Source organism: Herpailurus yagouaroundi, unplaced genomic scaffold, assembly GCF_014898765.1.
Source record: "Herpailurus yagouaroundi ecotype Mexico unplaced genomic scaffold, PumYag 195, whole genome shotgun sequence".
Classification (NCBI taxonomy): domain Eukaryota; kingdom Metazoa; phylum Chordata; class Mammalia; order Carnivora; family Felidae; genus Herpailurus; species Herpailurus yagouaroundi.
The window spans coordinates 1,820,838-1,848,620 of record NW_024412426.1 but is presented as its reverse complement, the minus strand read 5'-3'; the positions used below and the strand labels follow the sequence as shown (position 1 = coordinate 1,848,620).

At 46.8% G+C, this 27,783-nt stretch overlaps 2 protein-coding genes across 4 annotated transcripts; one reads left to right on the top strand and one right to left on the bottom strand.

Moving 5' to 3' along the window:
• Positions 1 to 8: 8 nt before the first annotated feature.
• Positions 9 to 7,595, top strand: CUNH1orf74 (chromosome unknown C1orf74 homolog). Its single transcript, XM_040446349.1, has 2 exons — positions 9 to 2,014; positions 2,711 to 7,595. The coding sequence occupies exon 2, from the start codon at positions 2,788 to 2,790 to the stop codon at positions 3,595 to 3,597; it is 810 nt and encodes a 269-aa protein (XP_040302283.1). The 5' UTR covers positions 9 to 2,014; positions 2,711 to 2,787; the 3' UTR covers positions 3,598 to 7,595.
• On the bottom strand, positions 4,094 to 27,550 carry TRAF3IP3 (TRAF3 interacting protein 3). Of its 3 annotated transcripts, none has more exons than XM_040446345.1 (16): positions 27,289 to 27,550; positions 23,256 to 23,662; positions 21,235 to 21,379; positions 21,030 to 21,093; positions 20,753 to 20,777; positions 20,087 to 20,116; positions 19,898 to 19,993; positions 13,880 to 13,951; positions 11,336 to 11,476; positions 11,047 to 11,184; positions 9,227 to 9,362; positions 8,592 to 8,654; positions 7,081 to 7,140; positions 5,856 to 5,992; positions 4,990 to 5,103; positions 4,094 to 4,337 (listed from the first exon to the last, which is right to left on the bottom strand). In XM_040446345.1, the coding sequence occupies exons 2-16, from the start codon at positions 23,601 to 23,603 to the stop codon at positions 4,245 to 4,247; spliced, it is 1,662 nt and encodes a 553-aa protein (XP_040302279.1). In that variant the 5' UTR covers positions 23,604 to 23,662; positions 27,289 to 27,550; the 3' UTR covers positions 4,094 to 4,244. The 3 variants fall into 3 exon arrangements, 2 of the variants coding, with proteins under 2 accessions (XP_040302279.1, XP_040302280.1); XM_040446346.1 differs by lacking the exon at positions 27,289 to 27,550 and adding an exon at positions 24,774 to 24,984; XR_005781726.1 differs by lacking the exon at positions 5,856 to 5,992 and having other exon boundaries at positions 4,272 to 4,337.
• Positions 27,551 to 27,783: the final 233 nt, after the last annotated feature.

Sequence of the window (27,783 nt, the reverse complement as noted above, 5' to 3'; positions counted from 1 at the left end):
TCCCTCAGTTCTCCTTCTCTGGTCCCGATGGATCGATAGATACGAGGTGTATCTTTCTTGGGAGAGTCTTTATCTCCTTTAGTGGCGACACACTCTTGATGTGTTCTACTTCCTTGTGTCCACGTTGCTCAAGAGTGGAAAGGGAATTAGATGGTGTCACCAGCTCTTCTTTTTGTTCACTGTCCACCCCACCAAACCAGGTTAGCTCAAAGTTCAAAACCAAACAAAACACAACACTATAGGTAAATTGGGGGAGCAAGTGTTGGATCTGGGCTGTTCCTTCCCTATATAATTAGGTATCTGGTTTTATGTTCCCATATCATCCTATACTTCCTTTTGCAGAATAATCTGTTCCCTGGTAATTGCTCAGCATTTGTGTCCTGCTCGATTACAAAATTGCTGAAAGTAGGGACTGTTTGTCTTGGACTTTGTTGCCAGTGCCTGGTACATAGTATGTTCTCAAATATAACATCCTTGAACAACACAAGTTTGAACTGCATAGGCCCATTTATACTCAGATTGTTTTTTGATATAGTAGAGTACTATAAACGTATTTTCTCATATATTTTTTTAGCATTTTTTCCTCTAGCTTTATTGTAAGAATACAGTATATAATACATGTTGCTATAATAAAAATATGTGCTAATTGCTTATATTATCAGAAAGCCTTCTGGTCAATAGTAGGCTATTCGTAAAGTTTTGGGGGAGTCAAAAGTTATACACAGAGTATCTCCTGTGTACAGCACCCCCCAAAACCTGGGTTGTTCAAGGGTCAACTGTATTTGTTGTTAGAATAAATGAATGAACTAAGGAAGCCTTGCATCTTACAGATTTATTGCTAAACCACCATGGAAAATAAAATCCTCAAATTAGTTCCTAGTCTCTGTTTCTGACTCCTTCTGAGCTAAGGACCAGTGTTAGCCTGGGGGTTCCTACATGCTGGCAGGCCTCATCCTTACTCCATAGTTGCCTCTCTTCACCGGCTGAAGACGCCGCCACGGTAGAGCCAGGAGTGCAACGTCCGGTGTAGGAGCCCACAGTTCCCTCTGCATCTGTCCCGCCCATGGAGCATGGAGTCTGGGCCATTTCCTCAGATGAGCTTTCTCAAGAAATTCTTAGCTGGCAGGAGCGTTAAACCTTCAGCGAAATCACACTTTCTTCTTGTTGAGCAGATTGAAAAGCCTCTGCATGTCTGCTCTTATGTGAAGTCAGGAAATTGAATTCCTCTAACTTGAGCTCCGGGAAGGTGGGTTTTTTGTCTATTTTGTACGTTGTAAGAGCGCCAGCGCCTAGAATCGTGCCTGGCACACCTTTGTTCAGAGTGAATAATGCTCATGCCCTTCACACCCTGCTTAGAGATGACAAATCTTGGGCAGGACAGCACTTGTGCAGCCACTTCTAGGAATTCAGAGTCTCAAATTTAGCATTTAGGGAGATCAAAGTAAACCAACTTTGCAGCGCCACGCACAGGTGAGGTGTAAAACATGTCGCTTGCCACGGGATAGGCTTCGTTTGGAGGGGGGGAGCGCATTTCTCCAGACACAAATCAAAGGGTGTTTTTGCGTTGCGTGCCTTCCTAAGGCTTCTCAGCCTGAAGAACACACAGGCTGGGCACGACGCGAAGCCACGTGAGGGCAACGACAGGCTGCTAGTTTCACCAGGTCCCGCCTTCCTTCGTGCACTTCCGCCCCTCCCCGTTCCTACTCAGAGAGGCGGGCCGGCTTCTGTCTGGCCGGAAAGGGCCTGGCCTTAGGAGCCCAAACTTCCGGCACAGACTTGCCAGAGGTTCTAACGCGAGGCGCGCGAGGAGAATGGATGACGTCACGGAAAGCGGTGGGAGGGCTTGTGTTGGGCGAGAGCGGTAGGCCCGTTTCGCCGACTCGGAACCCAGAGGGTGAAGGGGTTTTCCAGTATTGCGGCGGAGCCCACGGTCCTCGCCGTGTCCTCGGCAGCTCGCACGAAACTGGAAGGCATTTCTGAGCCTGCGAACCTGCAGCGGAAGTGGAAGCAGAACGTACGTGTGTGAAAGAGACCTGCCTCATTTAACAAATCACTATAGTGTGCTCAGGACAGGGTGGGGGGTTTGGAGTTAGCCCATCTTCCGAGGGTCCGTCGACATCGGCCAGAAGGGAAAGGCGGGGACCACAAAAGTAAAACACAGCCCTCCTGCAGTTCTAACAGGTTTTATTTATTTACTTTTACGTCTCAGGGTGCAGTGGTTGTAAGTCCACATTCTTGTGTGTATTTAATCAGACCGCTGTTCCTAGTTATTGGCGGGAAGATCAGAGGAAGCTGGCAATGGAAACCTAGAATTTTGGAACCTAGAATTTTACCTCAGAAGGGCAATTTTAGATGAAATGCCCGGAATTTTGCCAAAGACAGCCCTGCCACTTCTCTGCCCCAAACTCCTTAAGGTTTGAATCCAAGAAAGTAGTTTACAACAGGTAAAATTTAGAAGAAATCAGAGAGAATATAAATCTAGCCATGAGGCCTGAAAGACACATGAAATTTGGGACTAAGGGAGACTAAGGCAGCCTTAGAAATGAGTTACGATTGATGATCTCATCTTGTCTGTATTAGCATTTCAAAGCAGAGGGAGGGACAAAAAGATCTTTGGAAGATGCTGTAAAATTTAGGGGAAGGCTGTTGTCAGGTTTCCTGATGTGTCACTGGCTGGTGTTAACAGTCCCTGCTACTGCTTTGTTTTTAGGCCCTTCCTCAAGTGACTGGAGCTTACAGATGCGGTCCAGGGCAGGGAACTGTGGCTAGGTAAGGAGGCCATGCTTGATGTTGCTTCCAGATCCCATGTCAACACCAAGTCCTCAGATGCTGGTGGCAGCTGCTCAGCAGACCCTGGGCATGGGAAAGAGACGGGGCCCACCCCGAGCCGTCTGCCTTCACCTAGCTGGAGAGGTGCTGGCTGTGGCCCGGGGACTGAAGCCAGCCCTGCTCTATGATTGCAGTTGTGCAGGGACATCAGAGCTCCAGAGCTATCTGGAGGAGTTGCAGGGCTTGGGCTTCCTGACCCAGGGACTTCACATCCTTGAGATTGGAGAAAACAGCCTGATTGTCAGTCCTGAGCATGTATGTCAGCGCTTGGAGCAGGTACTGCTTGGTACCATAGCCTTTGTGGATGTTTCCAGCTCCCAACCTCACCCTTCTATTTGCTCCCTGGACCAACTTCAGGATTTGAAGGCCATAATGGTTGAGATCATCACACATTTGCAAGGGCTGCAGAGGGACTTATCCCTGGAAGTCTCCTGCAGCAGACTTCGTTCTTCAGACTGGAATCTCTGTACTGTGTTTGGGATCCTCCTGGGCTATCCTGTTCCATATACCTTTCATCTGAACCAGGGAGATGGCAACTGCTTAGCCCTGACCCCGCTACGGGTTTTCACTGCCCGGATCTCATGGCTGCTCGGTCAGTTCCCAGTCTTGCTCTATTCCTTTAGTGTCCCCGAGAGCTTGTTCCCAGCCCTGAGGGAGATTATAAACACTTGGGAGAAGGACCTTAGAACTCGATGTAGGAGGCAGAATGACTTTGCTGACTTGAGCATCTCCTCCGAGATAGTCACGTTGCCAGCTGTGGCTCTCTGACTTCAGCTCTTCTCTCATGTAGAAGATGCTCAGTAGATGATCAGCTCCGGGTTAGGGATGGCATCTCAATGACCAATTCTGAGCATCTTGAGAAAATTAGGGAAAAATTCTGCAAACAGTTGTCCTCATCTCAGTGGGCATGGGAACAGGTGGTAGTGGTGTTGGTTGTACATAGTTGCCATTTCTATAGTAGGGAGTCCTCGTGACTTAACTGAGATGTCTGTTCATTTTTCACTGGATAGGGGATAGAAGAAAGATTGTGGAGACAGGCGGTGGAAGTCAAGTAGTCTGTTCTTGTGTGGTGGTTGTAAATATACCTGCCCCAGTGGGCAGTGTCTGCCAGAAAGTAGAGGACTAGGTAAGTTTTACTGCATGTTTATATACCACCAACTGAATCGGACTAGGGAGAGTAGACCAGGATTCACTAATGTCTTATGATTGTGTTGTGATGTGTCTGTCATTCAGGGGTAAACTAAGAGTTCAGAGGAACAGAAACTTGTTAGGTGAAGTTTATTTTACAGTAGGTTAAAAAAAATAATAAAGTCAGAAATCTCTGTGGGAAAACCCACACTCTAAAGTATGTAAACATTCTGAGTTTTTTGAGTTTCTTGCTTCAGATTTTCACCCAGGCAGCTGTCCGAAGTGATTCAGATCATCAGGCTCTCCTTGTTGGCCAGGAACACTGCCAGTGCTATGGCAATCATTACCATCAGCATCGAGAGCCATTGGCCACATTGCCTCTGTGAGGAGGGAAGGGGCGAAAGAGAAAGAGGCCATGGGTTGTTTGGAGAAGATACAGACAAAAATAATCTTCCTTCTTCCCATTCCAGCCCCGTGGGAAACCTTGGGTCAGTAGAGGAGAAAAAGCTTTTTATATCATTATTTCTCTCACTTGCTCACTTCCTTTGGGATAAAGACCACTTTAAGGCTGGTTACTTGTCCCTAAGCCCAGGATCACTGGCCTAGGGAACCATACCCAGCAAGGGCCAGATAACTTAAATACTGGTTAGAGTAATCAAGGATGGAAAATAACTTAGCAACACTATATTATTCTCTATTCATATTCCGTAGTACTTTTGCTCTCCTTACTCTTTTTTTTTTTTCTTCTCTCCTTACTCTTGCCACAAGCTCATAATAGGCTAAAAGAACACCATTTCATACTTTAGCTAATAGTAGGCCTCTTCCTTTAGGCTCAAGAGTTCCATGAAAATTAGGCTTGGTTGCATGAGCAAGTGTTTCCCGACAGTTGTTATACTCAAGTATATAAACCAAGCTGAATGGAATGGGCTGGCCCAGCGTTGGCGCGGGTTGATGAATGATCTGCAAGATTTGACTGAAGGAGGACCTGTCCCACCATCATCCAGGGCGATATGGGAGGATAGACCCTCTTACTCTGGGAAGCGGCCGTGGGCTCTGGTTCAGCTCTTCTCGACAGTGCTGCAGCTTACGCAGGCAGGAGAGATACTCGTCGCTGAGGTTGTCTAACTCCAGATGCAGTTCTCTGCACTGGGGGGAGAATACCACCAACATCATCACTACCAGTTCCTTCTGGGATAGAGCTCAGGTCGGGGAGAGGGCCCTATGTGAGTTACCCCTTCATTCATTTGGAATTTTTACCACCATCCTCCCTTCCCAGCCTTTACTCAGAGATTTCAGTTTATCTTCGGGCTGCCTTACTTAGTTTGCCTGGAATGTGTTCATTTAAATGATTGATTATAATGCATATGATAATACTATATATTATACATGTTAGTGCTTTCATGTGATAGTGTATGTGCAAGTGCTTTGTAAATGCGGACACCAAAAAATGAAGTTCTTATAGCACAAAAGACCTGGGAATGATCTTAGTACTGGTGAAGAAGCACCTTCAACAGGACCTAGTTGAGTTGCATGTGAATACTCTGGGAATATGTAGGTTTCTAAGTATGTAGATGGAAAGAGTTTGTTACTTAAAAGACACTATATAAAGTTTTAAGATAACTCTATGTAGGACAAAGTTTGAGGAGTTAATATGTTTATTAAGTGTGTTTTAGTTTAGGCTGACATTATAAAAGGTAACTATTTAACAAAACCTTGCATAATGGTTGGTATAAATGAAGAAGGAAAAAGATGGACAAGTTAGCCTGAAAGCAAAGTGAGTACCTGCTGGCATCCAATCACAATTTAAACTTTGAAATCTCTGCTTCCTGGCTGCCTCCCAGCAGTTTTCCCTACCATTGTGGTATGAGCCCCTCACTACCTTGAGGTCACGTTCTCACCTCCTTTTCCTTGGCCTGGAGCTGCAAAGTCTTCTTTTGCAGCTGGTCTCTGAAATCCCGTTCTTTCTCCTTCCCTGTACCCTCAGGTTCCACTTCCTTATGGGAGGGCTTTGGACTCCACACAGGCAAAGCCTGATCTAAAAAAGCAGCCAGATTCTCAGTGATAGTGCGGTCCACGCCTCTGAGGAAGGGCCCTATCACTGAGAGAAGTCTGGAGTGAGGGGAAGGGAGGGGAGAGAACAAGAGAGGTCCTGTCCCTGACTAGACTGCATGGAGTAGAATTTTCTGACTTTCTCCCATTGGGACCCTGCTCAGCCTTGACACAGCTGGAATTTGAGCCGCGTGAGGGCAAGGTTGACCTCTTACTTTTCTTTGTATCCCCAGTCCCGTTTAATGGCAGATATTTCTAAGAGAATACTTACTAGTCCAATTTCTTTTGTTGTACTTCTGGTAGGTTTGCTGGATGCTTCAATAGAACTAACCCCTTTCCCCTTCTGTCCTTATTTCACAGTCAATGAGAATGGCTGTCATATCATAGAATTCACCTTCATGTGGTTAAAAGTGGTTTCTGAGCCACGCAGAAGTCTTAGTGTTGGTGAAGAGGGCACTGAACTAGGAGTCAGAAATTCTGGATTGTTGTCTTAGCTGCGTCCTTAATTTTTATGACCATAGATTTTCATTTTCTTGCTTGTGCTATGTGGGTATAATACTTTCTGCCTTATATTTTATGTGGTGATTGTGATGAGAAAACAAAAGACCACTTGGAGTGCATACATGAGGAACTTTTGCCCCCCACCCTCAGATACATGATGCATTCTTCTCAGGGAGTTAAGGCAGCAGACTCTTGAGGGCTAAGAGTGAGGTGACTGTTGCATGCAGCATGGTGTGGAGGTGTGGACTTGGGATGTGATTTGGAAAGTCAAATGTAAAAATTGACATTAAATCCTGAGTTCAAAATCAGTTTATTGAAATGTTCAACACACACATGTTTTCAGAGAGAGTAGAAATTCTTTTCACAGTTTATGTACCTCTCAGGATAGGAGGCTAACTAGTTAAAGTGTTCTCAAAGCCAATGATCAGTCCTTAAAAAGCTCTGCTAGATCCCTGACCTCACAGACTCCTAGAACTGCATGGGACTCCAAGAGGTCATGTAGTCCATTCCTCTGCCTCTAGGCAGGCAAGGAAAGACCAGTATCTTAGAATTTGTGGAAGTAAATTTGCTGACCTTTCTTTGTTAAGAGTTTCTCCTGTTCTTGAAGCTGTAAGGATTGATTCTGAAGCAGACCTGTGGGAAGACACAAGGAACTTGTCTGTATATTGACTGTAAACAATGTTTTCAGAACTTTGCTACAAACCTTAATTATTCAAGATGTTCCTATCTGTTACTGGCTGAATTGTGCTCCCCCAAATTCATAGGGGGAGAGTCCTGACTCCTAGTACCTCAGAATGTGACCTTATTTGGAGACAGGGTCTTTACAGAGATAATCAAGAATTTTAGGACATCAGAGTGGGCCCTAATGTCTTATGACTGGTGTCCTTGTAAGAAGGGGACATTTCAACAGACATCCATAGATAGAAGACATATGAAGAAACATAGGGTGAAGAAGGCCATCTACAAGCCAGGGAAAGTGGCCTGGAACAGATCTATCCTCAAAGCCCTCAGAAGGAACCAGCCCTGGCAACACCTTGACCTTGGACCTCTAGCCTCCAGAACAAAATAAATTTCTGTTTTTTAAGTCACACAGTGTGTGGTATTTTGTTGTGAATACACTGTCCTTATGTCTCTTCCTTCAATGTCTTTACCTTTAAGTCTCTGCTTCAATGTTACCTTAGAAGACTTTCCCAGATGACCCTGTATGAAATAGCAACTGTTTTCCCTTTAAGCTGCTTTATTTTTCTCCCTAGCAGTTATTGCTGCCTGACACATACTTACTTGTTCGTAGAAGCTCCATACTTTATTATAGAGCTTAGAGTGTAAGCTTCATTAGGGAAGGAGCTGTGTCAGTTCTCTTCAGCACTGTGTCCTCAGTGTGTATGTCTAAAGTGCCTGGTGCTTAGTAGGGACTCAGTAGATATGTACTGAATAAATAAAGGCATGGTGTTGAAGTGATTCCTGGTCCATTCCGCTCCTGCCCTGTAGGTATTCGGCATCTACTGCTGGTTGCCTTTCTCTGTTAATACTAATTACACAAAACATCTCTGTTGGGGTAGCAGAGGTTAAGGCGGTGGGCAGCCAGCAGAGCTATTAACTGAATCAGGTTCTCTAGCTTTTCAGCAATGGCCTCCTTTTCTTCTGAAAAGTCCTTTTTCCTCTTTGGCCCCAACAGGTAGTTTTGAAATGGACTGAGGCATATGTAGTGTGAGCTGATTTTCTGAACCATTCCTAGTGACAGAAGTCTATATGACATACTCATGTACATAATAAGTTACAATATATCAAATAACTGGCTTAGAAAACCCATTTTTTAAAATCAAGATTGAGGGAAATGGCAATTCTGGGGGAAATTCAGGTGGTTGTCATTGGCATGGGAGGAGAAAAGTAGAGAAGAAAAGACCAGGCTAATACTGACTTGCGAAGAGCTATGTAAATGACCTCTCACTTCCCAAGAAGGTCTGAAAATGCACAAAGGTAAAGGACATGTCCAAGACCGGGCCCCAAAGCCCTTTGTGCGGCAGGAGCCCCAGGAGCACCAAAGAGCCAGCTGTGCTGCTTGAGGATCTGGAAAGGGAACTTACTCTGCAGCTGCTGTACTTTGGCCACCAGGGCGAGTTTCTCCTCCTCTGACCTCTTCAGTTGATCTGGAAATGAAATAATGTAAACCGAAATAGACGAAACTAAGACTTCATGAACCTGACACCCGAGAATGGGACCTAGTAGGCCTCTGATGTGTGTCAAGTGGAAATTGCTCTTTCTTCTACTTGTCCTAGTTCTGAGACGGGTAAACCAGATCCCAAGTGCCTTGGATTTCATCAGCATCGACAACGTCAGGTTGAATTAAGAGTTGTATTTGCACACGATTTGGTCCTCTCAGCTGACACAGAGGCTGTGATGGGAAACCTTCACGGCGCCTTGTGTTTCAACTGACCTTTCCCTTCTGAATTAGAAATGCAGCCTTGGCACGTGTGACTGAAGTAGGAGTGCTGCAACGTGGCTCGGGGGATGGGCCGGAAAAGCAGGCTGATAACTACAAGATCCGCTAGTGCAGTGTGATTCATTTTCAGTCTTGGATGATTAAAACAGCCTTGCCTGTCCCTCCGGGTCAAATGAAATCACAAAGCCAACCAAAGACTGAAGCCGCCTTCTCTACCCAGCTTCCTTTCTTGGGCTCACTTGGGCTCACTGAGGCAGAGGCCTCTGGGGAGAAGGGTACCTTGTAGGTGCTGCGTATCCGAGCTGTACAGGTCTCTGTCCCCCTGCAGGTGTTCAATCTTGGCCTGCAGTTCCTGGTGCTCATTCTCCAGAAGTCTCAGAGCCTGGTTCATCTGTAAGTCTCTACTGTCTGCTCCCTGTGAGGAGGAGGAGGGGCCGACACAGAAGCCGGTCAGTGCTGGGGTGGAGGATGGGAACAGATTCCATGGAAGAGGAAAACTAGAATTTTAGAGATAGGAGTGTTAGGAAAATGGGAAAATTGGGATTTTTAGTTCTTCCTTTGCTATGTTCCTCACATTTAAACGATGCATTAGACTTTACTATTCAAAGGGACTCATTTGAGTAATACCCAAATTGAAGAACACCCATCACTTTTCTAGGTGTCTTCACATTGTCTTTTCTTCTCATTCTAACACTGTCAACTTTTTTTTTTCTGTGGTAGGGTCATTTTTCTCAAAGAATTAAGGTGAAAAAGAAAAAGACCTTCATGGGGAGCCTGGGTGGCTCAGTTGGTTAAGCGTCCAACTTTGGCTCTGGTCATGATCTCACGGTTCACGAGTTTGAGCCCTGTGTCAGACTCTGCTGACAGTGCGGAGCCTGGAGCCTGCTTCAGACTCTAGATCTCCCCCTCTCTCTGCCCCTTCCCTGCTCGTGCTCTCTCTCTCTCTCTCTCAAAAATAAGTAAACATTAAAAAAAAAAAACAACCTTTAAAAAAGAAAAAGATCTTCATCAGAGTTGCCTTGTAGGTGACAGGAGGAAGAAACAACAAATGTGGAGATGTGGCTGTAGTGCACTGACCAGCTGGGTTCACACCTTCAGTAAGACTAACGTGACCTGTCTTAATTAGTTTGGCTACTCAGGTTTCTGCTTCAGTAAAATTATAAAGGCAAATTATAAAAAAATTATTTTAAGTTTATTTATTTATTTTGAGAGAGAGCACAAGCAGGGGAGGGGCAGAGAGAGGAAGAGACAGAATCCCAAGCAGGCTCTGCACCATCAGTGCAGAGCCTGATGCAGGGCTCGAACTCACCAACTGTGAGATCATGACCTGGGCAGAGATCAAGAGTCGGCTTAACCGACTGCACCACCCAGGTACCCCTATAAAGGTAAATTTTTGATGTGGGTCTTCAAAATTTCATACCAAGTAAGTAAAATCTACAAAAACAAAAAACAAAAAACAAAAAAAAAACGCTAATATTTACGGAGGCTGGTATATGCCAGGCATGGCACTAAGTGCTTTGTATGGATTACCTGACTCGATCCTCCCAAAATCCCAACAAGCAATGGAGGTACCATTATAAGCCTCCTTTTGGAGGTGAGGAAGCTGAGGCTCAGGAGATTAGTTAAAAGTTTACAAGGTAACACAGGCTGGAAATGATGGAACCCTTGAGAATGCCAAGGGTCTCCTGTAATTACTTAAAAATTACATTGGCAGGATGTTAGTTAATACTCAACCTGTAAGTAAGTTAGTGACCTTTGTTCCGAACTGGATGCTGTGCTGGGATGGGGTGCAGAGAGTGGGCTGACAGTAGGCTGATGAATATTCCAGTCCAGCCCTTTGCATTTGGTTGGTGTCATTCAGTGAACACTTGGTTCATTTGCATCAGCAGTGCAGACATCCTTGCTGAGCTCACAATTAGATTTCAGGGCCCCAGCAGTGAGTCAGGTCCAAAGTGGCCAATGAGTGAGGAACTGAAAGCCAGATGCTCTCAGCTGCCTTTGGAACCCCCTGTCTCACTAGCAGCTTCTCTCCTCACTGCTGTCACTGCCCCCATAAACCCTGCCTTTTCTCCCCGCGTCCCAACCCCAGGGCCTGCTACCTGCAGTTTGGACTGAAGCACATGGAGTTGGCTCTCCAGCTCTCTGTGCTGGGTCCCCAGGCTCTTCCAGTCTTCCTTCAGAGCTTCATACTGGCTCCTCCACTCTTCACACTTCTGCTCAGCCAGAGCCAGGGACCGCTGGCGGGTGGGGGGTCAGACAAGAGGAGCAAGGGGAGGGTGCCTTGGGGGTTCCAGGGAGTTCTGCAGGTGTCTCCCAGGCTGCCCAGAGGCTCCCCCCTTCCCCCCCACCCCGGGGCCCCAGCCTCAAGATTACACAGCACGCCCACACCTGCGCGCTCTGCAGTTGCTGCTCTGCGCTCATTTTCTCCTCCAGCACTTTCTGCAGCGACTCCTTGGCTTTCTGCTCGTAGCTGTTTTTCTGGTCTTCCATCTCCAATAACACCTTTTTCATTCCCCAGGGGGAGTATTTCTGTAAATTTGATGCAATTCAACAAAACATATTGAGCTTCTGTGTGCTGAACCCTGAGATGGGATAGAGAAATGAAAAGAATTGGGTCCTTGCCCCCAGAGCAGAGATACCAGTAATCTGATGGACCTTCTTCCAGGCTGGAGGGGAACAGGGAGAGGGTCCCAGGTGATGAGGGAGGTAAGCAGGGATAACAAACAGTGTCCTGGCATGGTGAGCATCCCCTCGGCCTTCCAGGGGTGTTTCAAATTCAACATTTCCAAAGCAAAATCATCTTTCTCAACCTCCTTTCTCCTGGGTTCCTTATCTCAGTGACCAACATCATCACCTGCTCAGTCTCCCAGGCCTGAGACCTGGGAGTCATCCTTGATTTCTCTCACTTTCTCCCAGTAATCAGTTGTTCCTTGAGCTTTGTCAAATCAAACTCTTTAACAGCTCATATCTGTCTCTGTCTCTTCTCTGTACTTCCTGTCACCTCCTTAGTTGCGACTCTATGGGTCAATGCAGTATTTTCTCCATCTTCAACCTTGTAGCTGATCGTGTCACTCCCTGTTTAAATCTCTCAGTGACTAAGGATCAGGTCCATATTCCTTGGCATGGCTCCCACATGTAGCTCAGACTTTGATTCTATGCTGCTTCTACCCAAGCTGAATTGCTTGCAGATCCCCTAACCACTGTGCTTTTGGGCCTCTGCCTTTGTCCATATAGCTTATGCCTAGAGGTCCTTACCTACCCTTTTCACCTGGTTAACCTCTACTCATGCTCAAGGTTCAGTTCAAGAATCATGTAAGGTCTGATAAATCTTGACCAATCACCCCTATCCCCCAACTCATTATGAGTTAGGTAGCTTTTCTTTGGGTTCACGTAGTATCCCTTGTATGTCTCTATCTTCCCACACTATTGATTCATTTTTCTCCCTCATGGGATTGTAAACACCTTCAGGTTAGAGAGCAAGCTTTTTTTTTTTTAATGCTTCTTTATTATTATAATTTTAAGTGTTTAAATTATTTTTGAGAGAGAGAAAGAGAGAGAGAGCGAGCAAGAGCACAAGTGGGGGTGGGGCAGAGAGAGAGGGAGACTCAGAATTTGAAGTAGGCTCCAGGCTCTGAGCTGTTAGCACAGCTCGAGCTCATGAAACGTGAGATCATGACCTGAGCTGAAGTGGGATGCTTAACCTACTGAGCCACCCAGGCGCCCCACCCCCCCTTTTCAAATGTTTGTAGTTTCAGAGATCTGAACAATCCCCAGCACTCTCAATGTTTTTAAATTAATACATTTTCATTAAAAAAAAAATTAGCTTCAGGATTTAAGAAAAGAGCAACTTTACAAATTCACTTAGGGTCTTACCCTCCCCATCCCTTTCATCTTTTTGCCCTGTGATTCTGGGGAAGGCAGGAAGCTTTTACTGTCAATTCTGGGTTACCCCACTGTGTAAACAGCAGTCCAGATCATGCAAATTTAGGGATCCATACGAAGTCATTTCCATTTAGTTTTGGGACCATCTGAAAATTTGGATTTAAATGTGAGTGGGTCTTATGTTCTTGGAATTTCCATTAGAAGCCAGATCCAGGAGCCACTGGCTGAAGTCATACATGGGTATGTCCCAGTTACTGGACTTAACCATGCTGGCCAGCTTTACCCGCTCCCCCACCCCTCACCCCTGCTGAAAATCAAGAGACTGGCATTCTGGATTATATGTTGGTATTTTATGAGCTGGGTTGACATTATTTAGTTCATAAGAGTCTGACAAAACAGGCCATACTGAAAAAATAAAAGTTGTGGGTCAGCAAACCTGGTTATAAACTCTGTTCCCCCACAAGACCCCAACTGTCCATCGCATCTCCCCATCTCCACATGCTTCACCTCATTCTCTTATCTGACCCCTCACCACTTGTCATTTCTATCTCTTGTAATCCCCGATCAGGTCAATGCAGAGTTTAGTGAAGATGGGTAACAATGCCATTGAAAAGCCAAGAGTCATAGCCTTTTACTTTCTCCCAGGGATTGCTACTAGACAAAAGTTGCCCGTGGAATGGAAACCATTTTGTAAGGCTTTATTATAATATCCAACACTTCTGTTCAAAGATTGGGACCTGTGAAGGTCTATCTGGGTGGTGTGAATCTTTACCTCTCCTTACAGTCCCAGGTATTCCTAAGGTTTCCCTGGAGCTGGCAAAGTACTTGATTTGGGGGTTCCTTCTCAGGGTACAAAGGGAAGGACACTAGGAAAAAGGGAGAAGAGGGTGGATTGGGGACCAAAATGAAAATGGCAAAGCCAGAACTGGGTGAGTAGGAATGGGTACATTCATCTTTGTTGGGTGTCCTTTCTAGAGCATAGGATTGAGGTTCAAGCATTCTCCTTTAATTCTAGATTCCTGGGCTGGAAGTGTCCTCCAGAATGCTTACCTGGGTACAGGTGTACAGCTGGTTTTCTAAAGATCTCAGTTTGCACTTCAATTTGTCTTCATTAAGCTGGCCCTGGAGCAAATGGGATGACTTAATTAGTCTGGGCCAAAATATAGCATGCAAAGAGTTTTCTTCTGTTTTCCCAGCTTACTGCCTAGAACATGGTCTGTGCTCAAGCAATGTTTGTGGAACTGAACTCTTTCAGGAGGTAGGGAGGAGGAAGGATGTCAAAGGATGTTTAGGTAGAAGAGGATCTTTTCTTCTGTCTCTGGAATAGGAGAAGGAGGAATCGGACTGGCCCCAAGTCTTCTCTGTATCTTGAGGTCCTCTATCCAATGGCTCAAGGTATAATAGTTCACTTGAAGGAAATCTTCTAAGCTCTTCTTTTCTTTCCTCATTACCTCGCTCTCCTGTCTGTCTAGGCACTTCTGTATTCCTCACCCCCTCAGTTGTGTACAGGATCTTTACTTCTAAAGTATAGGCCAGTAAGACCAAAAGGGTCTCCACATTCCCTTCCTTACCTCCATCCTGGGCTGAATTGTGTCCCCCTTTGCTCTCCCCACCCCCAGATTTATACATTAACATCCTAACTCCCAGCGCCTCAGAATGTGACTGTATTTGGAGATAGGATCTTTAAAGAGATAATGAATTTAAAATGAGGTTGTTAGGGTGGGCCCTAATCCACTATGACTGGTATCCTCATAAGAAGAGAACAGAGCACTATGTGAAGAAGACACAGGAGAAGACCGTCATCTGCAAGCCAAGGATAGAGGCCTCAGGAGAAACCAACCCTGTCAATACCTTGATTTTAGACTTCTAGCTTCCAGAATTGTGAGAAAATAAATTTCTTTTGGTTAAGCCATACAGACTGTGGTATTTTGTTATAGCAGCCCTAACAAACTAATGCCTCCCCTCCTTGCCTCCTTCCTTCCCCTAACACACACACACACACACACACACACACACACACACACACACACTGGACTCAAGATGAGAAATTCTTTAAGAAAGCAGGACATGGAGGAGAGAGATCAAGTGAGGCAGGGTATGTGTATGTGGGGGGTGGTGGTGGTGATTAAAGGGCTTCCCAGAAAGTCACACATAAGTAGGGTCAGTTGCATGACATTTTGGACATTCCAAGAGGGATGCTAATCTCAAGGATGGGAGTGGGGAAAGGCAGGCAGGAAGAGCCTTATCTGTTTCTCAATTTTTCCGTATTTTAGCTGAGTAGCTAACAACCTCCTTGCTGCTTTGTTCTTTCCCCCACCTGTAGTTGTCTCTTTTTACCACGGCGGGGTTTTGTTCTTCCAGGCCTGAGTCTGACCTAAGTTTGTAAGAGGATCGGGAGAGAGGAGGGTGTGGGTCTCTAGCAATAACCAGTTTTCATATCCTTTTTCTGGCTTTTTTTCCCAGTAGGCTTTGCTGGACACTTGGGAGGTCTAGAAATTACATTTCTCTTCTGGCCTGAGATGCCATGGCCCTTCTCAGGTGGCTTGGGTGTTTGGAACCCTCATAACATTTCCCGTCTGTAATGGCCTGGGTGCAGAGGAGGGGACTCTGTTTTGAGGTCTGTCCCCTTCTGAGTTTCAGGGCACCTGGGGAGGGCGCAGGAAGTGGTATCTCACAGCTCCTGTTTTGATCTTGTTTGGCTGATTCTTCTGACCCTGGGAGCCAGGGGGCGCCCCCACCCTTTCTGCTTCCTGTATTACTCAGCTGGGCCTTGCAAAAGCAAAACGCTTTGCCAAAAATAATTTTTCAAAGTGTCTCCTGCTATTAATGTTTTTCATAATGTCTCGTGTGAGAGCTGAGAGTCTAGGATTTGGCATCTACAGAAACCACAGGGCTTTGGGACAGATAAAAGAGATGGACAAAGACTTCCATTGTTCTGGGCTTTGGAGTAACTGGTAAAAGGGCTGCATTCCCCTGAGTGTCCTGTTCATTGTCAGTCCACAGGTCCTGAAATCAACTCCTTCTGCACTCCCATTTCCTGGTTCAGATCTCTGCATTTTCCTGTGCCTAAACTCTTGCCACGGCAGAATGTAATCAGGCCCACTGAGTTTAAGGTTTATCTTGCTGTAGTTTGGGAAGAAAACGAACAAGCCCAAAACATTACATCCTTACATTTCCCCCCATATACTCCCATTTTTGGGTAGCTCCTCTCTCCTTCCTTACGGTGGTTTTAATTCAATGTTTTGCCTCTTCCAACTGTTTTTGTATTTTAGCCGTACCCCAGATTACTTTTCCATTCACGATGCAATAAAAGACAATTCAGGATAGCCCCTTCAGTGGGGATGAAGGGCCACCCAAGTCTGGGGATTGAAAAAAATCTCTCGTCCACAGCTCCACCTTCCCAGACTCCCTGAGGCAGGGAAGAAAGTTGTAGCCAAGTTGTTGCAAATGGGGCATGTAGTTTCCTGGTCTGAGCCCCAGCTACCCCGACTGAAACCCAGTGGTACAGTATGTGGGAAGAAGCACCCTTTACAGGCCTACTGTGGACCTTTTTTTGGCAGTCGTCCCCCCTGCCAGGAGCCCAGGGCTCAGAGAGCACGGGACCCCCAAGTGGAAAAGGGAACAAGGTGGAGGCCGTACACACCTGGTGCTGGTCCGAGGGCTTCAGCTCCTGCTTCTGCTTGGCTTTCCCCGGCCTCTGATCTGTTCTCCAGAAACACTACCGCCACACCGCAGAAGCGCCAACCCACAGCTCATCTGTGCTCTAGCAGAGGTTGCTTAGGGCTTGCAGCCAATCCCCCGTTGTGCTGTCATCTCAAGATCTCGTTTCCACTTTGCAGAACTTAGAACCCAACTGTGCCCCACTCTTGTTTTGGTATTGCCCAATACTGAGAGCCTGCTTTCTTGACTGCCCGAACCATCTCCCCTCTGAAGGTTGGACCTAGCTCAGGAGTATCAGCAGTGCCCCAGGCCCCACCACATCCAGTAGGCCCAGACTTAGCTTGGAGGTAGAGGCAATGGAGGGAGCTCCTTCTTGGGGTTCTCGCAGGGTTTGCCGTGGGCTGCCCTGCATGTGAAACTGGGAGAGTCAAATCATGGAGGCCAAATGGAAAAAATAAAAGGTCTGAACTGGGTTGAATGTCAAAATCCCCGTTTGGGTCACATTCTTCCAGTTGGTTTTCCCAAATACCACAGTCTGGGGCTGCTCTTTCATCCAGGCTGAGGTCTCCATGGCAGGGGTAGAGGGCTGGATGATTTTGTTTTGAGGGAAGCAAGAGCCCTTAACTGACAAATCTGACTATTTTTGTTAAAAACAGGAAGCTGGGGTGCCGGTGGGGAGGAGGGAGAAAAGAAGCGTGGGTATGCAGAGGGGTGGGAAGAAGGGAGGGAGAAAACCACAACCAAAGGAGCTTCTGCTCGCCTGCCCTGCCCAGCGTGGAGTGAAACTGCCCGCAGAGGTGCCCTGAGAAGTGTGTCCTGTCCTCACTGAGCTCCAATGACTCAGGATCTGACTGCACCTCAATGCCTAGGACGTCACCAGAGATTTCGCCGCTTCCACACCCACCTGGAGCCCAGGTCCTCACTGTTGTCAGAGACCATTTCAAAGCACAGATCGGATCATTCATTCTCAGCTCAGTTCCGCAACTATTTCAGCCTGTGTGCTGCCGAAGAGAGCACAACTCCACAGCCCCTGACTGAGCTGCTTGTGAAGATGGGCGGAATCTTGCTAAGTGTAGGACTTTCACCCCAGATGCAGCGCCCTCCCAGTGCTACCTGCTGACCACCTGGAGCAGTGTTTCTCACATGGGTAGCATGTGTTCTCACGGACCTGTGACACATATGCTTTTCCTTTAGGAAGGAGTCTCTGTGTTATTTACATTTGACATACCCCATCAGTGGAAAAAGTTTAAGCTTCATAATTCCAGAGTCTTCAGAACTCCTCTGACATGATCCCTTCATTTCAGCCAAACTCGGCTGCACCCAATTGCTTGTTACACAGAGGCCTTATAATCATTCCGATTGCTTTGCCTTAAATCCCCTTTCCTTTCTGCTTTTTCTTCCCCATCATCATTCCTACGTCTGCAACTGGTAGACTATGCATCCTTCCAGGCTCGGCTAAAATGGTCCCTTTCCTTTGGATCCTACCCTGTTCCACCTCAGGCAGAAAAATTGCCTCCTTCTCCTTCCTCTGTGTCACTTTGTAGAAACCCCTGTTATGGCTTTTCCACACTGTATTCGTGTTGTTTACTACCCATCTCTCTCTTCCTGGCTGATACGCGAGCTCCTCAAGAGCAAGAACCCTACTTTTTGTCCCTGGAGCACAGGGCTCAGCACATAGTTGAAACTTAATCAAATGTCTGTTGAATAAATGAGATGATCTCAAATTAGTTCAGCACCGGAAACCACCTGGCATGCACAGCTGTCTGTCTCAGGCTTCTGCTCTGCTGATGCAAACGACCTTCCTTAACCACCAGGAGCCCCAAAACACAGACACTTAAATCCTGGTACAATGATATATGAGGAAGGAGGACCGAGCTTAGAAAGCTTCTTTTACATCACTGTAAACTTCTCAGTTTTGTTGTACACTGTCCCATCCCATCTTTCTGTCTAAATAGCAAACCATCTATGCTGTAGGGTTAGATGCCCACGGAGGCTTGTGAGTGTGTACATTCTCTTTGTACTTGGTGCCTTATGCCCCAGTGGCATAGCTCCCTGAACATAATATAGTCTAGAGGGTTTCCATGTGGTGTCTGAGGACCCCTGGGAATCCCTAAGACCTTTTCACTGGTTCTACGAGGGCTTCCCTTTTCCAGCTACATATCTGTATGAGGCTGGATTTTCCTTTTCTACGCTTCAATGAAAACAATGTATTGCAACAGATGGAATGCAGAAGAAAATATGTGAATCTAGCTGTCTTCTGTTCAGACTTTAAAAAGATTTGCAAAAGTATAAAACAATGCTATTTCTCTTACTAGTTTTTCAAAAAATGTACTTATCTTTCATAAAAATATGTAATTTAGATTCACACGCAATGGGTTTACTATTTTTATTTTAAAATTTATACATATTTTGAGATTCCTATTTTCATTTCTAATATAGTAAATCTCAATATGGTAAATAGAAACAGTTCTTTGGGGTTTTCAATAAACTTTTTAAAGAGTATAAAGCAATCTTCAGATTGACACCCATATCGTGCCTCTGGGTCTTTCCTGTGCTGTATTTCCATCCCAGAATATAGTTCCCACTTCCACATTTGTCTGGGAAATACTTATGTAACTATAAATATTCCCTGGTTCTCCTATTCTCTGGATTCATTCCTTCCTTCTTGTGTGCTATTATATCCTGAAAAACATTTATTTCTGATATCTCTGCATTGTTTAGGCATCTGTCTCCCTGACAAAACCACAAGCTCTCTAAAAGCAGGAACCCTGACTAATTAATCTTTTATTTCCAGTGCTCAGTACAGAAAACACGGTCTATGAATATTTGTTGAACAAATGGACTAAAATAAGGAGGTCTGAATTTTAGTTTCAGTTCTGCCTGTAACTAGCGATGTGACTTTGGGCAAGTCACTTGACCTCTCTGACACTCAGTGTCCTCATTGGTAAAATGAGAAAACTTAGACTATGTGATATCTAAGGTCCTATCTCACTTTGACATTGATGTCTAAGTTGAATCGTGGGTGCATGATAGCTTGGCATTAATATTGGTGTGAATCCCATATAAAAATAGTTGACATTTACCACAGTTAGTAATAGCAACTGTATTGGGATCTTCCTCCTTTTATTCCAACATACTAAAAAATGGGAATTCTTTCCAATTTTCGTTCTGGGTCTTCCCTGGGTATGGAGCAGCATCACCCCAGCTAATGACCGTGGATTTAGCTGAGCTCTCCCATGTATGTAACATCTTTGCCCTTTAGGCCTCAGCAACCCCCCCAACCCCCCACCTTGCCTCTTCAGTAGTGAGAAAACCCCTTATCTTGCTGGGGTGATGTGGAAAGAAGAATGAGATGGGCACCCATAGACGCCCATGAGTTTTGTTCAAACAAAGATTTCATTCCCTTACCTTCCAAGAGCTGTCAGAGGCCCTTATCAGCGTGGACAGTAGGTCTTGGAGAATCACCATTTTCTGTTTTAGAACCAGTTCCCTTTGGAGGGCCTCCTGGGGGGAAAAATGCAAGAAGGTAAGATTAACCTGGAGGAAGAAGGAGTAGATGGGTGGAGGAACTGAAGAGAGAGTTCACATGTTACTTACTTTGAGGTACTCAGAAAGCTGGATGATTTCCTAGAGAGAAAGAAAAAGGGTATTCAAGAAGACTCTAGGGGTGCCTGAGCCCCACCTCAGACTCTACACTGACAGTGTGGCGCCTGCTTGGGGTTCTCTCTCTCTCCCTCTCTCTCTGCCCCTCCCCCACTCGTGCTTTTTCTCTCTCTCTCTCTCTCAAAATAAACTTAAAAAAAAAAGAGGGGTGTCTGGGTGGCTCAGTCGGTTAAGTGTCCAACTCTTGATCTTGGCTCAGGTCATGATCTCTCGGTTCATGGGATTGTGCTCTCATTGAGCTCTGTCCTGATAGCATGGAGCCTGCTTGGGATTCTCTTTCTCTGACCCTTTCCTGATTGTGCTCTCCCTCTCTCTCAAAATAAACAAATAAGCTTTAAAAAAAAAATTAAAAAAAAAAAAAAAGAAGGAAGACTCTAGGTTCCCTGAAATCCTGGAACATGGAACCAGAGCCAGGACTGGTTCATGTCAAGTAAATTTCTTCCTTGGCTCAGAGTCCCCCAGGCCCCTGTCCCTTTGCTTATCCAGGAAGAAGGTGTCCCTCCATCCCAGCTGTATTTACCATAGAATTCCAGAATGTCAGAACTCAGAAGAGCTGAGATATCATCTGAGTCAACCCCTTCAAAGTGAGGATTTTCTTACCTTATCTAGAACTGCAACTCCATAACTGGGAAGAGAAGAAATAGAATAAAATGGCAATGGATCAAAGAAAAAAAAGCACATCAGGAGGCAGTGGGTCGATTCCTTCTCTGATCTCTTCTGAAGAGCCAGTAGGGTAGGGAAGGTCTTTCTCTAAGTTAAGGTGGGCATGGAAGTTCATCATGCTCCTTCTCCACACACTGGGTGAGGGTTCAAGCAGAGCTTATCAGAGTGGAATGGATGGGATGTAAGGAAGCTGGGGTCACATGGAAGTACTCACTTGGTTTGCTGACTGGCATCATTCTTAATTGTTGGCTGGGCTTCTTCTGCCTTTGTCTGAGTGCCTGAGCAATGGAGGATAAGGTGATTCAGAACCCATGGAGGAGGAAGTGGGAAGGGAGAGGCCTCTCCACTGCCAGCAAGCTGAGCCTGCTGTGGCAAGGTTTTCTTCAGGCTCCAGTGAGGGAGGGAGGCTCAGCTCTTACCACGGTGGTGTGTGGGTGGCTTCTTGATGGGAGAGTCCTGTGGTGAAAGGCCCCCAGCCTGGGAGGAGAGGTGAGCCAGATCCCTCTGGGTGCTTGAGGAAGGGTGACGCTGAGTTGGAAAGGCGTCAGAGCTGGTTCCTGACACCTGGAAAGCAAGTAGGGGATGCTGAAAGCCTAGAGCTTCTTACAGCGTGATTCTCCAGCAGATTGCAGAAAGATGAACCAGTGATCAAGTTTCAGATCCAGAAAGCCAAAGTAGCCCATTCCAACCTTCAAAACTACAAAGTTGTCCCTGCTCCTGCCCTCTCTTGTCCTGGTTGGTGGGTATGGTTCTCCACAGACCAGGCAAATGGGGAGCTGGGCTTGTCTCTACTTACTTTCTCTAGAATCCCTGATCTACCTTGTTTGGTTTTAGCCATTTACACTGCCAGTATGGTGATGTGGAAAGAGGACTGGTCTTAGAGTGAGGGGGTCTGGGCTAGATCCTGCCTTTTCTACTAGGTCTTGGTCTCCTGTTTGTGTATGAGTGTGTGTAGTGTGGATGATCTCCCAGGCCCTTTCCATATTGGAGAGGTGGCTTCCTTCCTCTCAGTAGTAGCCAGAATACCACTGAGGTTTTGTGTGAAGAGACGTTAGAGCAGGGAGGTATGGGGAAGAGTGTTGTAGTAGCCATCACAATCTAGTCTGCTCTTTTTTTTCTTTTTAAGTATATTTATTTATTTTTGAGAGAGAGAGAAAGCATGAGTGGGGGAGGGGCAGAGAGAGGGAGAGAGAGAGAATCCCAAGCAGGCTCTGCACCGTCAGTGTGGAGCCTGATGCGGGGCTTGATCTCATGAACCATGAGACCATGACCTGAGCTGACGTCGGACACTTAACTGACTAAGCTACCCAGATGCCCCTCTAGTCTGCTCTTTTTGTATTTTCTTTATGCAAACTCAAAAATTCTAGGATTGTAACAGAACACTAAAAGGCTAAGAAATGCCTATAGTATCCAACCATGCAGACTGACTCAATCTCAGTAAAACCTTAAACAACCAATAGGCATAGGTAAAGTTTTTTAGTTAAATGTGCTTTCGTTCTTTTTCTCCTTAAAAAAATTTTTTTTAAACAAAAAGCTTTCAGAAACCTCTTGCCTTAGAAAGTACACAGTTGGTTTTATTTTACAATTGAGCTCAAGGATCATTTTTGTGAACAGCACCTTCTATTGTGGCTAACAGATCCACTGGTTAAGAAGCCCTGAATGAACTTCTACTCTGGGTACGGAACCAGGCCAGGCACTTCCAGGGAATATGATGGACCCATCCATGTTGTCAACATGCTCAGAACATGGATAGGAAGACACAGATGGTTTGCTGGCTGAGATCATCTCGGCACACCCTGATTTTTGCCAGCACTGCTCCTTCCCAGGCCAGAATGATGGGTGCTCTAAGTATTATTACACAATCTTAGAGGATTTATAACCTCATAAGGACCGCAGAGAGCAGAGGTGGCCTGGAGAAGCCAGAGAAAGCTTACTGGACCACGCAAGACCTTTACTGAGTGAATTTAGTACAAATGGAATGGTCTAAGTGAAAGAGAAAATGTAGGTGGGTGCAACAGGAGGGGTGTGTGTGTGTGTGTGTGTGTGTGTGTGTGTGTGTTTCTGAGAGGGGGCATCAAGAAGATGGGCCTGTGTCCCTGGCATACAGTAAGCATATACAGTATATATTTGTGGAATGCTGGATGAATGAATGCTGTAAAAGATATGTATAGATTGCCTAAATTTGAACTGATAACTAGGAATTAGCAATGGACTTACTTTCTAAATTATTTTTTCTTCCCTAAAAGGCAAATGCAAAACAAAAAAATACCTAAGCAAACAAAGACCCAAACAATAAAAGTCTCCGAATGAGTAAGTGGCTACGGGGGACTGCTATATGATTAGGGAAGAAGGAACTTAATTTCAATCGCTTTTTAGTGACCTTGAGTCCACCCACGTGCCTGCCACCATCCAGAGCAGTGTGTCCCTTGACATGACCCACCTGCTGCCGGGGGGAGGAGGAGATCCTGCTGGCCCAAGACAAGGGCTCCTTGAGGTCAGTTGGCTGGCCTGGCCTCCTCGAGGGACCGTGCTCCTTGGCCCTGGGGCTCTGTGTCTTGCCTTTCTCCTCCACCTGCAGGTTCCTCCTCCTGAAGAACTCCTGTTGTCGTGCTCTCTGGAGCTGCTCTCTCTGCTGGGTCCTCAGCGCCTTCCCCACCTGGCGGCAAGTGGTCACATTGGGGCGGCAACGGCGGCTTTCACGGGTCTCTTGCCGGCGCTCACACTTGGCCTCATAGCTCTCGGCCCACCGGGCCAAGCCAGGGGAAGGCCTGGGGTCCAGGCTGATCATGATGACCTCCTGAGCACCTGTTGTGCTTGGCTTCCAGTTCCTGGAATAGCTGCCTGGGTCTGCCAAATGCCAAGAGGGAGGAGAAGGGGAGGGGTCAGGAGATGGGCAGAAAAAATGACTATCTCCCAGGACCAGGGGGCAGAAATAGCACAGCATCCCATGCATGTAGGTTGAAAACTGAGGAGGTGATGGTGTCGAACTGGGAATCAGGACTCCCGGGTTCAGTCTCCATACTAATTATGGAGCTTTCCATACTGCTTCCCTCTGGCCTATGTTTCTCCCTCTGCAAAGTGGAAAGATCTCTCTGGCTTCCACTTCTTCCTTGACCTTCCTTGATCTCACCCTGCCTCTAAGTCAGGAATAATTGATAAAATTGTCATGTGTGTATAGCCTTTTGGATAGCAGCTAGGGATGTGTTCATTTTCCAGAGACTTCTAGAGAACCAGGTAAATTGGCTCCTTGTTCTTCAATCTAAAAGAAAATAATCTTTACTGTTCTCTTGGCCCAAGTTGTTGCTAAATAGGTGAGTGACTCTTGTCAAGGCCTGGAGGGATAACCAGACCCCCCCCCCCCCAAGGTGTGGCCAGTCCTGTGACCAGCACCCACTGCTATCTTTTTAGCCCTTAATGACTGGCTTCTGAGCCTGGTCCTGGGCATGGTTGAGGAGGGAAAGCTCACCCTAATTTCTCCAGTCATGAAGTACTGACATTGGTCCACTGACATCTACTTCTGGCCCAGGACTGTGCTCTGACCCTCAGGAGCAGATCAACTCAAACCAGTATCAGCTGAGTACCTGCCCTCTGTCCAGTGTTGACTGAAACCCATTTCAGAGCTTCCAGCTCAATAGCCCTCCAAGCTGAAGGTTCCATGTTTTAGAATCTCCTCTCTGTTAGGGCTAAGTATGCCGCCAGGTCAGCTCTCCTTGGCCCAAACAGAGATTGTACCATCAAAACTAGCAACTACACGAATTACACCTCAATGAGGCTATTACAAACAAAAATGAAACAAAGGCAAACAGTGTCGACAAGTCCGCAGGGAACCAGGCTTGGTGAAGAAGCCACACTTGTTGCCCCTTTACATGGTCCTACCTGCTATTCACAGAACCCCCAACTCTAACTCCTTCTTCCTTCTCTGTGCCCTTTTCTCTCTTTCCTACCCTCCCTCACCTACCTTCTGCAAATTAGTTTATTTTCCTAGAATCCTCTCTGGTAACTTGGCTGAGTTGGGGCTGGACTTGGCTGAGCTGGTCCTGAGAGCTGGAAATTCTGCACCCTGCCTCCACTGATCGCTAGAGTCAGCCCAGTGGTTGATGAAGGAAGAGGGACTCCTTCTGCAGCTTCTCCTCTGTGTCCTGCAACTTCACTACCCACAACCCGAGAACCCAGTTCCTGGAGAGGTCAGAGAGGGCATCTCAGCTTCATCGACCAGCAGGCAGTTACCAGCTCTGGCCCCTTGATTTTATTTATAGGCCAAACAGACTCAACAGGTAGCAGACTCTCTGTCCTTTTATTGGAACTTTCCTGCCCATCTGGCTCAGTCCAGAATTCTCTGCAGGATCCTTGCTCTCTCCAGGATCATACCACTTGTTCCCTGGGGTCATTCATGGGTGGGGCGGTCTCACTCCAGGAGAGTGGTCTTACAAGGTCAAACTTGGCATGCTGTCAAATGCCTGACTCTCCAGGCTTGGAGGGGCATCCTCCGGCTATGGGCAGTTGCAGACCCTAGGCAGGACTGTGAGGCTGTTAGTGCTTGTTCTCTCGTCCCACCCCTGGGTGGCTTTTCTCTTTAGGCTTTTCTTCTCGTTCCTACTCTGTAGATGTTCCCTGACTTCCCACCTGCTTCCTCTGTTATCTAAAACCTTAGAACAGTATCCAAAAGGCTCACTCATTTTAAGTTATACATGACTGAATGGATTATGTACAGGTGAACTCCATGTCCAGAATCTATGCCTGTGGTATAGGAAGGTATTCTGCCTTTGATGGGGGAGGCAGAGAACCCTGGCTCTGGACTCAGGCCGTGTGGATTCATATCCTGGCTCTGTCACCCACTACCCCTGTGCTTTTGGACAAACTATTACACATCTCTAAGTCTTAGTCTTTTCATTTATAAAACGGGGCCACAGCCTCCCTTGTAAGGTGATAAGAATTAAAGAGAAAATGCACATCAAGCATCTGGCACATAACGCACAATAAATGTTAGCTTTTTACAATACTAAAGTGGGATGATTATTACCCCTTTCTTGCTGATCTTAGCTATTAAAGACTCAGTGCTGTAAGACCAACGCCTCCGGCTAGACTAGCACTGCAGGACCAAGAGAATGCCTCATCCTTCCGTCTCCCACCCTCTTCTCTTTGAAGGAGTGCTGTTTACCACATGGAGGGGATGCTGGCCTCGGGTTGAAATCATATTTACTGCTCTGGTTCCTCTGACCTCTGCGTGTGGGCTACAAGGCAAAAGGGCTTCTCTGTGGTCTGGACACAAGTGCCATCGCAATTAGGCCCAGCAGAAAGGCAAAGAAGAGGCGGGGTAAAGAACCGGTGTCCAGCGTGCCTGCATCCCGCCATTAAAACGTGGGCCGCTAGGTCCCCTCCCTGTAATCCACAGGCTTTGTAGAGGAGGCAAAGCCTGTGATTATGGAGAATCCTCCCACCTTCCTGCCATGAGGTGGAAAGGGCTGCGGGGAAGGAGACGGAGCCTGAGGTAAGGTCTTCCCCCAGGCGGTCCACACCAGTGGGCCACTTCGCTTAAAAATACAGCTGCCTCACTCTGCTTCCTGAGGGGCAGATGCTGGGATCCGTTACTCCAGCAGGGAGTTGCAGTAGAAATGGCTCCTTAGAGAAGGGAGCATTCCCAGACCCCCAGGCCCTTACACCCGGGAGGATTAGGTGCGCACAGCTGAATGGAATCATATCCAGCTTTCTGGGATGTTTTGACTATTCCGATTTGCTTAAACACAAGAAGCCATGTGGGACGGCTGACTGACAGGGATAGGCTGTAGAAGAAAAGGGAACTGGTCCCTGTGTGGTTCAAAGAAAGGTCACTGGGCCACTGCCCAGGCTTTCTGGCATCTGTGGGGTGTCCCTTGGCAGTATGACAAGTCCCATTGGAGCTTGGGGAGGAGGTGGTATGGCTGAGGGCATCCTGCCTCAGGGAGAGGTCAGGGTGGTGCCCTCACCTGACAGGGGTTTGTTGCTTCCTTTCCAAGTCTCTGCTCCTACTTCCTGCTTGTGTGTGCAATGAATGGCTTCCTGCCCGGGTCTGACCGCCCTAGAGCAGAGATCCTAATGCGAGGTGAGAAGGCAAGGGCCTGCACCTACGTGCTCTAATGGCAGCTTGTTGTCTGGGGGGGACTCCTGCTTTGAAGGGAACTGTAAAAGTTCATTTAATTCATGCCCATCACTGGGCAGCCTGGACCCTAAGTCATTTGACTCACTCCTAATCTAATCTAATGGATGGAGCAGAGGAGCGACAAAAGCCGTACCCTTGTAGTGTGGCTTGTGCCCTTGGGAGCCAGTGCAGGATGCTTTCTTGCTTACCCAACCCCCCCAACACTCTTCAACTAATCCATCTGCTTCTGCGTCTCCCCCTTCAGCCAAGGGAAGCTTCAATGACAGATCACCTTCTTCCCCACCCCAGAGTTGGAGGTCCCCAACCTGGACACAAAAGCATCCTCCTTCTCAGTTACCTTGGGTCCCAGGCTCCAAACCAAGCAGCTCAGGAAAGCATTCCAGCTGCTGGGCAGATCTTGGCTGTGGTCTCAGATGGGGCAAGGCAGCAGCTGGGTCAAGTGCAAGCTGTCAGTCCATGGCCCTGGGCCCCCTTAGCATTTTCCTTCTTCGTACTGTCTTTCTTTCTGCACAGCAGCCTTGCTGAAACAGGAAACAGACAAAGCCACAACGCTTGCTCACCCCAGTTCCTCTCTCTTGCTCTCTGGCACAATCTGAGTGGGCCCCTGAGCCCTTGAGGCCTCTGGGGCTGGGCACAGGAGCTCCTCCCATCTTTGGGCACCCCTGCCACCCTTTTTCTTGCTAGTGGGTCAATGTGAGCTCTCAGTTGGTTTCAAATCAAGATCCCTTTCTAGAAGTAGACAAGGATGGGACTCTGGGTCACATGCAAACCTTGCAGTTTCGATGAGGGGGAAGATGCCTTTTTGGCCTAGATGTTCCCAGGATAGATTTGC

Bases quoted from the DNA above. Each gene is read 5' to 3' on its own strand.
- CUNH1orf74 (XM_040446349.1), top strand. From the start codon at position 2,788: ATGTTGCTTCCAGATCCCATGTCAACACCAAGTCCTCAGATGCTGGTG.
- TRAF3IP3 (XM_040446345.1), bottom strand. From the start codon at position 23,603: ATGATCAGCCTGGACCCCAGGCCTTCCCCTGGCTTGGCCCGGTGGGCC. The intron at 20,117-20,752 runs GTAAGAAAATCC...CTTTCTCTCTAG, and splicing joins GAGTTGCAGTTCTAGATAAG to GAAATCATCCAGCTTTCTGA. The intron at 4,338-4,989 runs GTAAGAGGGTCT...CCCTCCTCACAG, and splicing joins GCCCACGGCCGCTTCCCAGA to AGGCAATGTGGCCAATGGCT.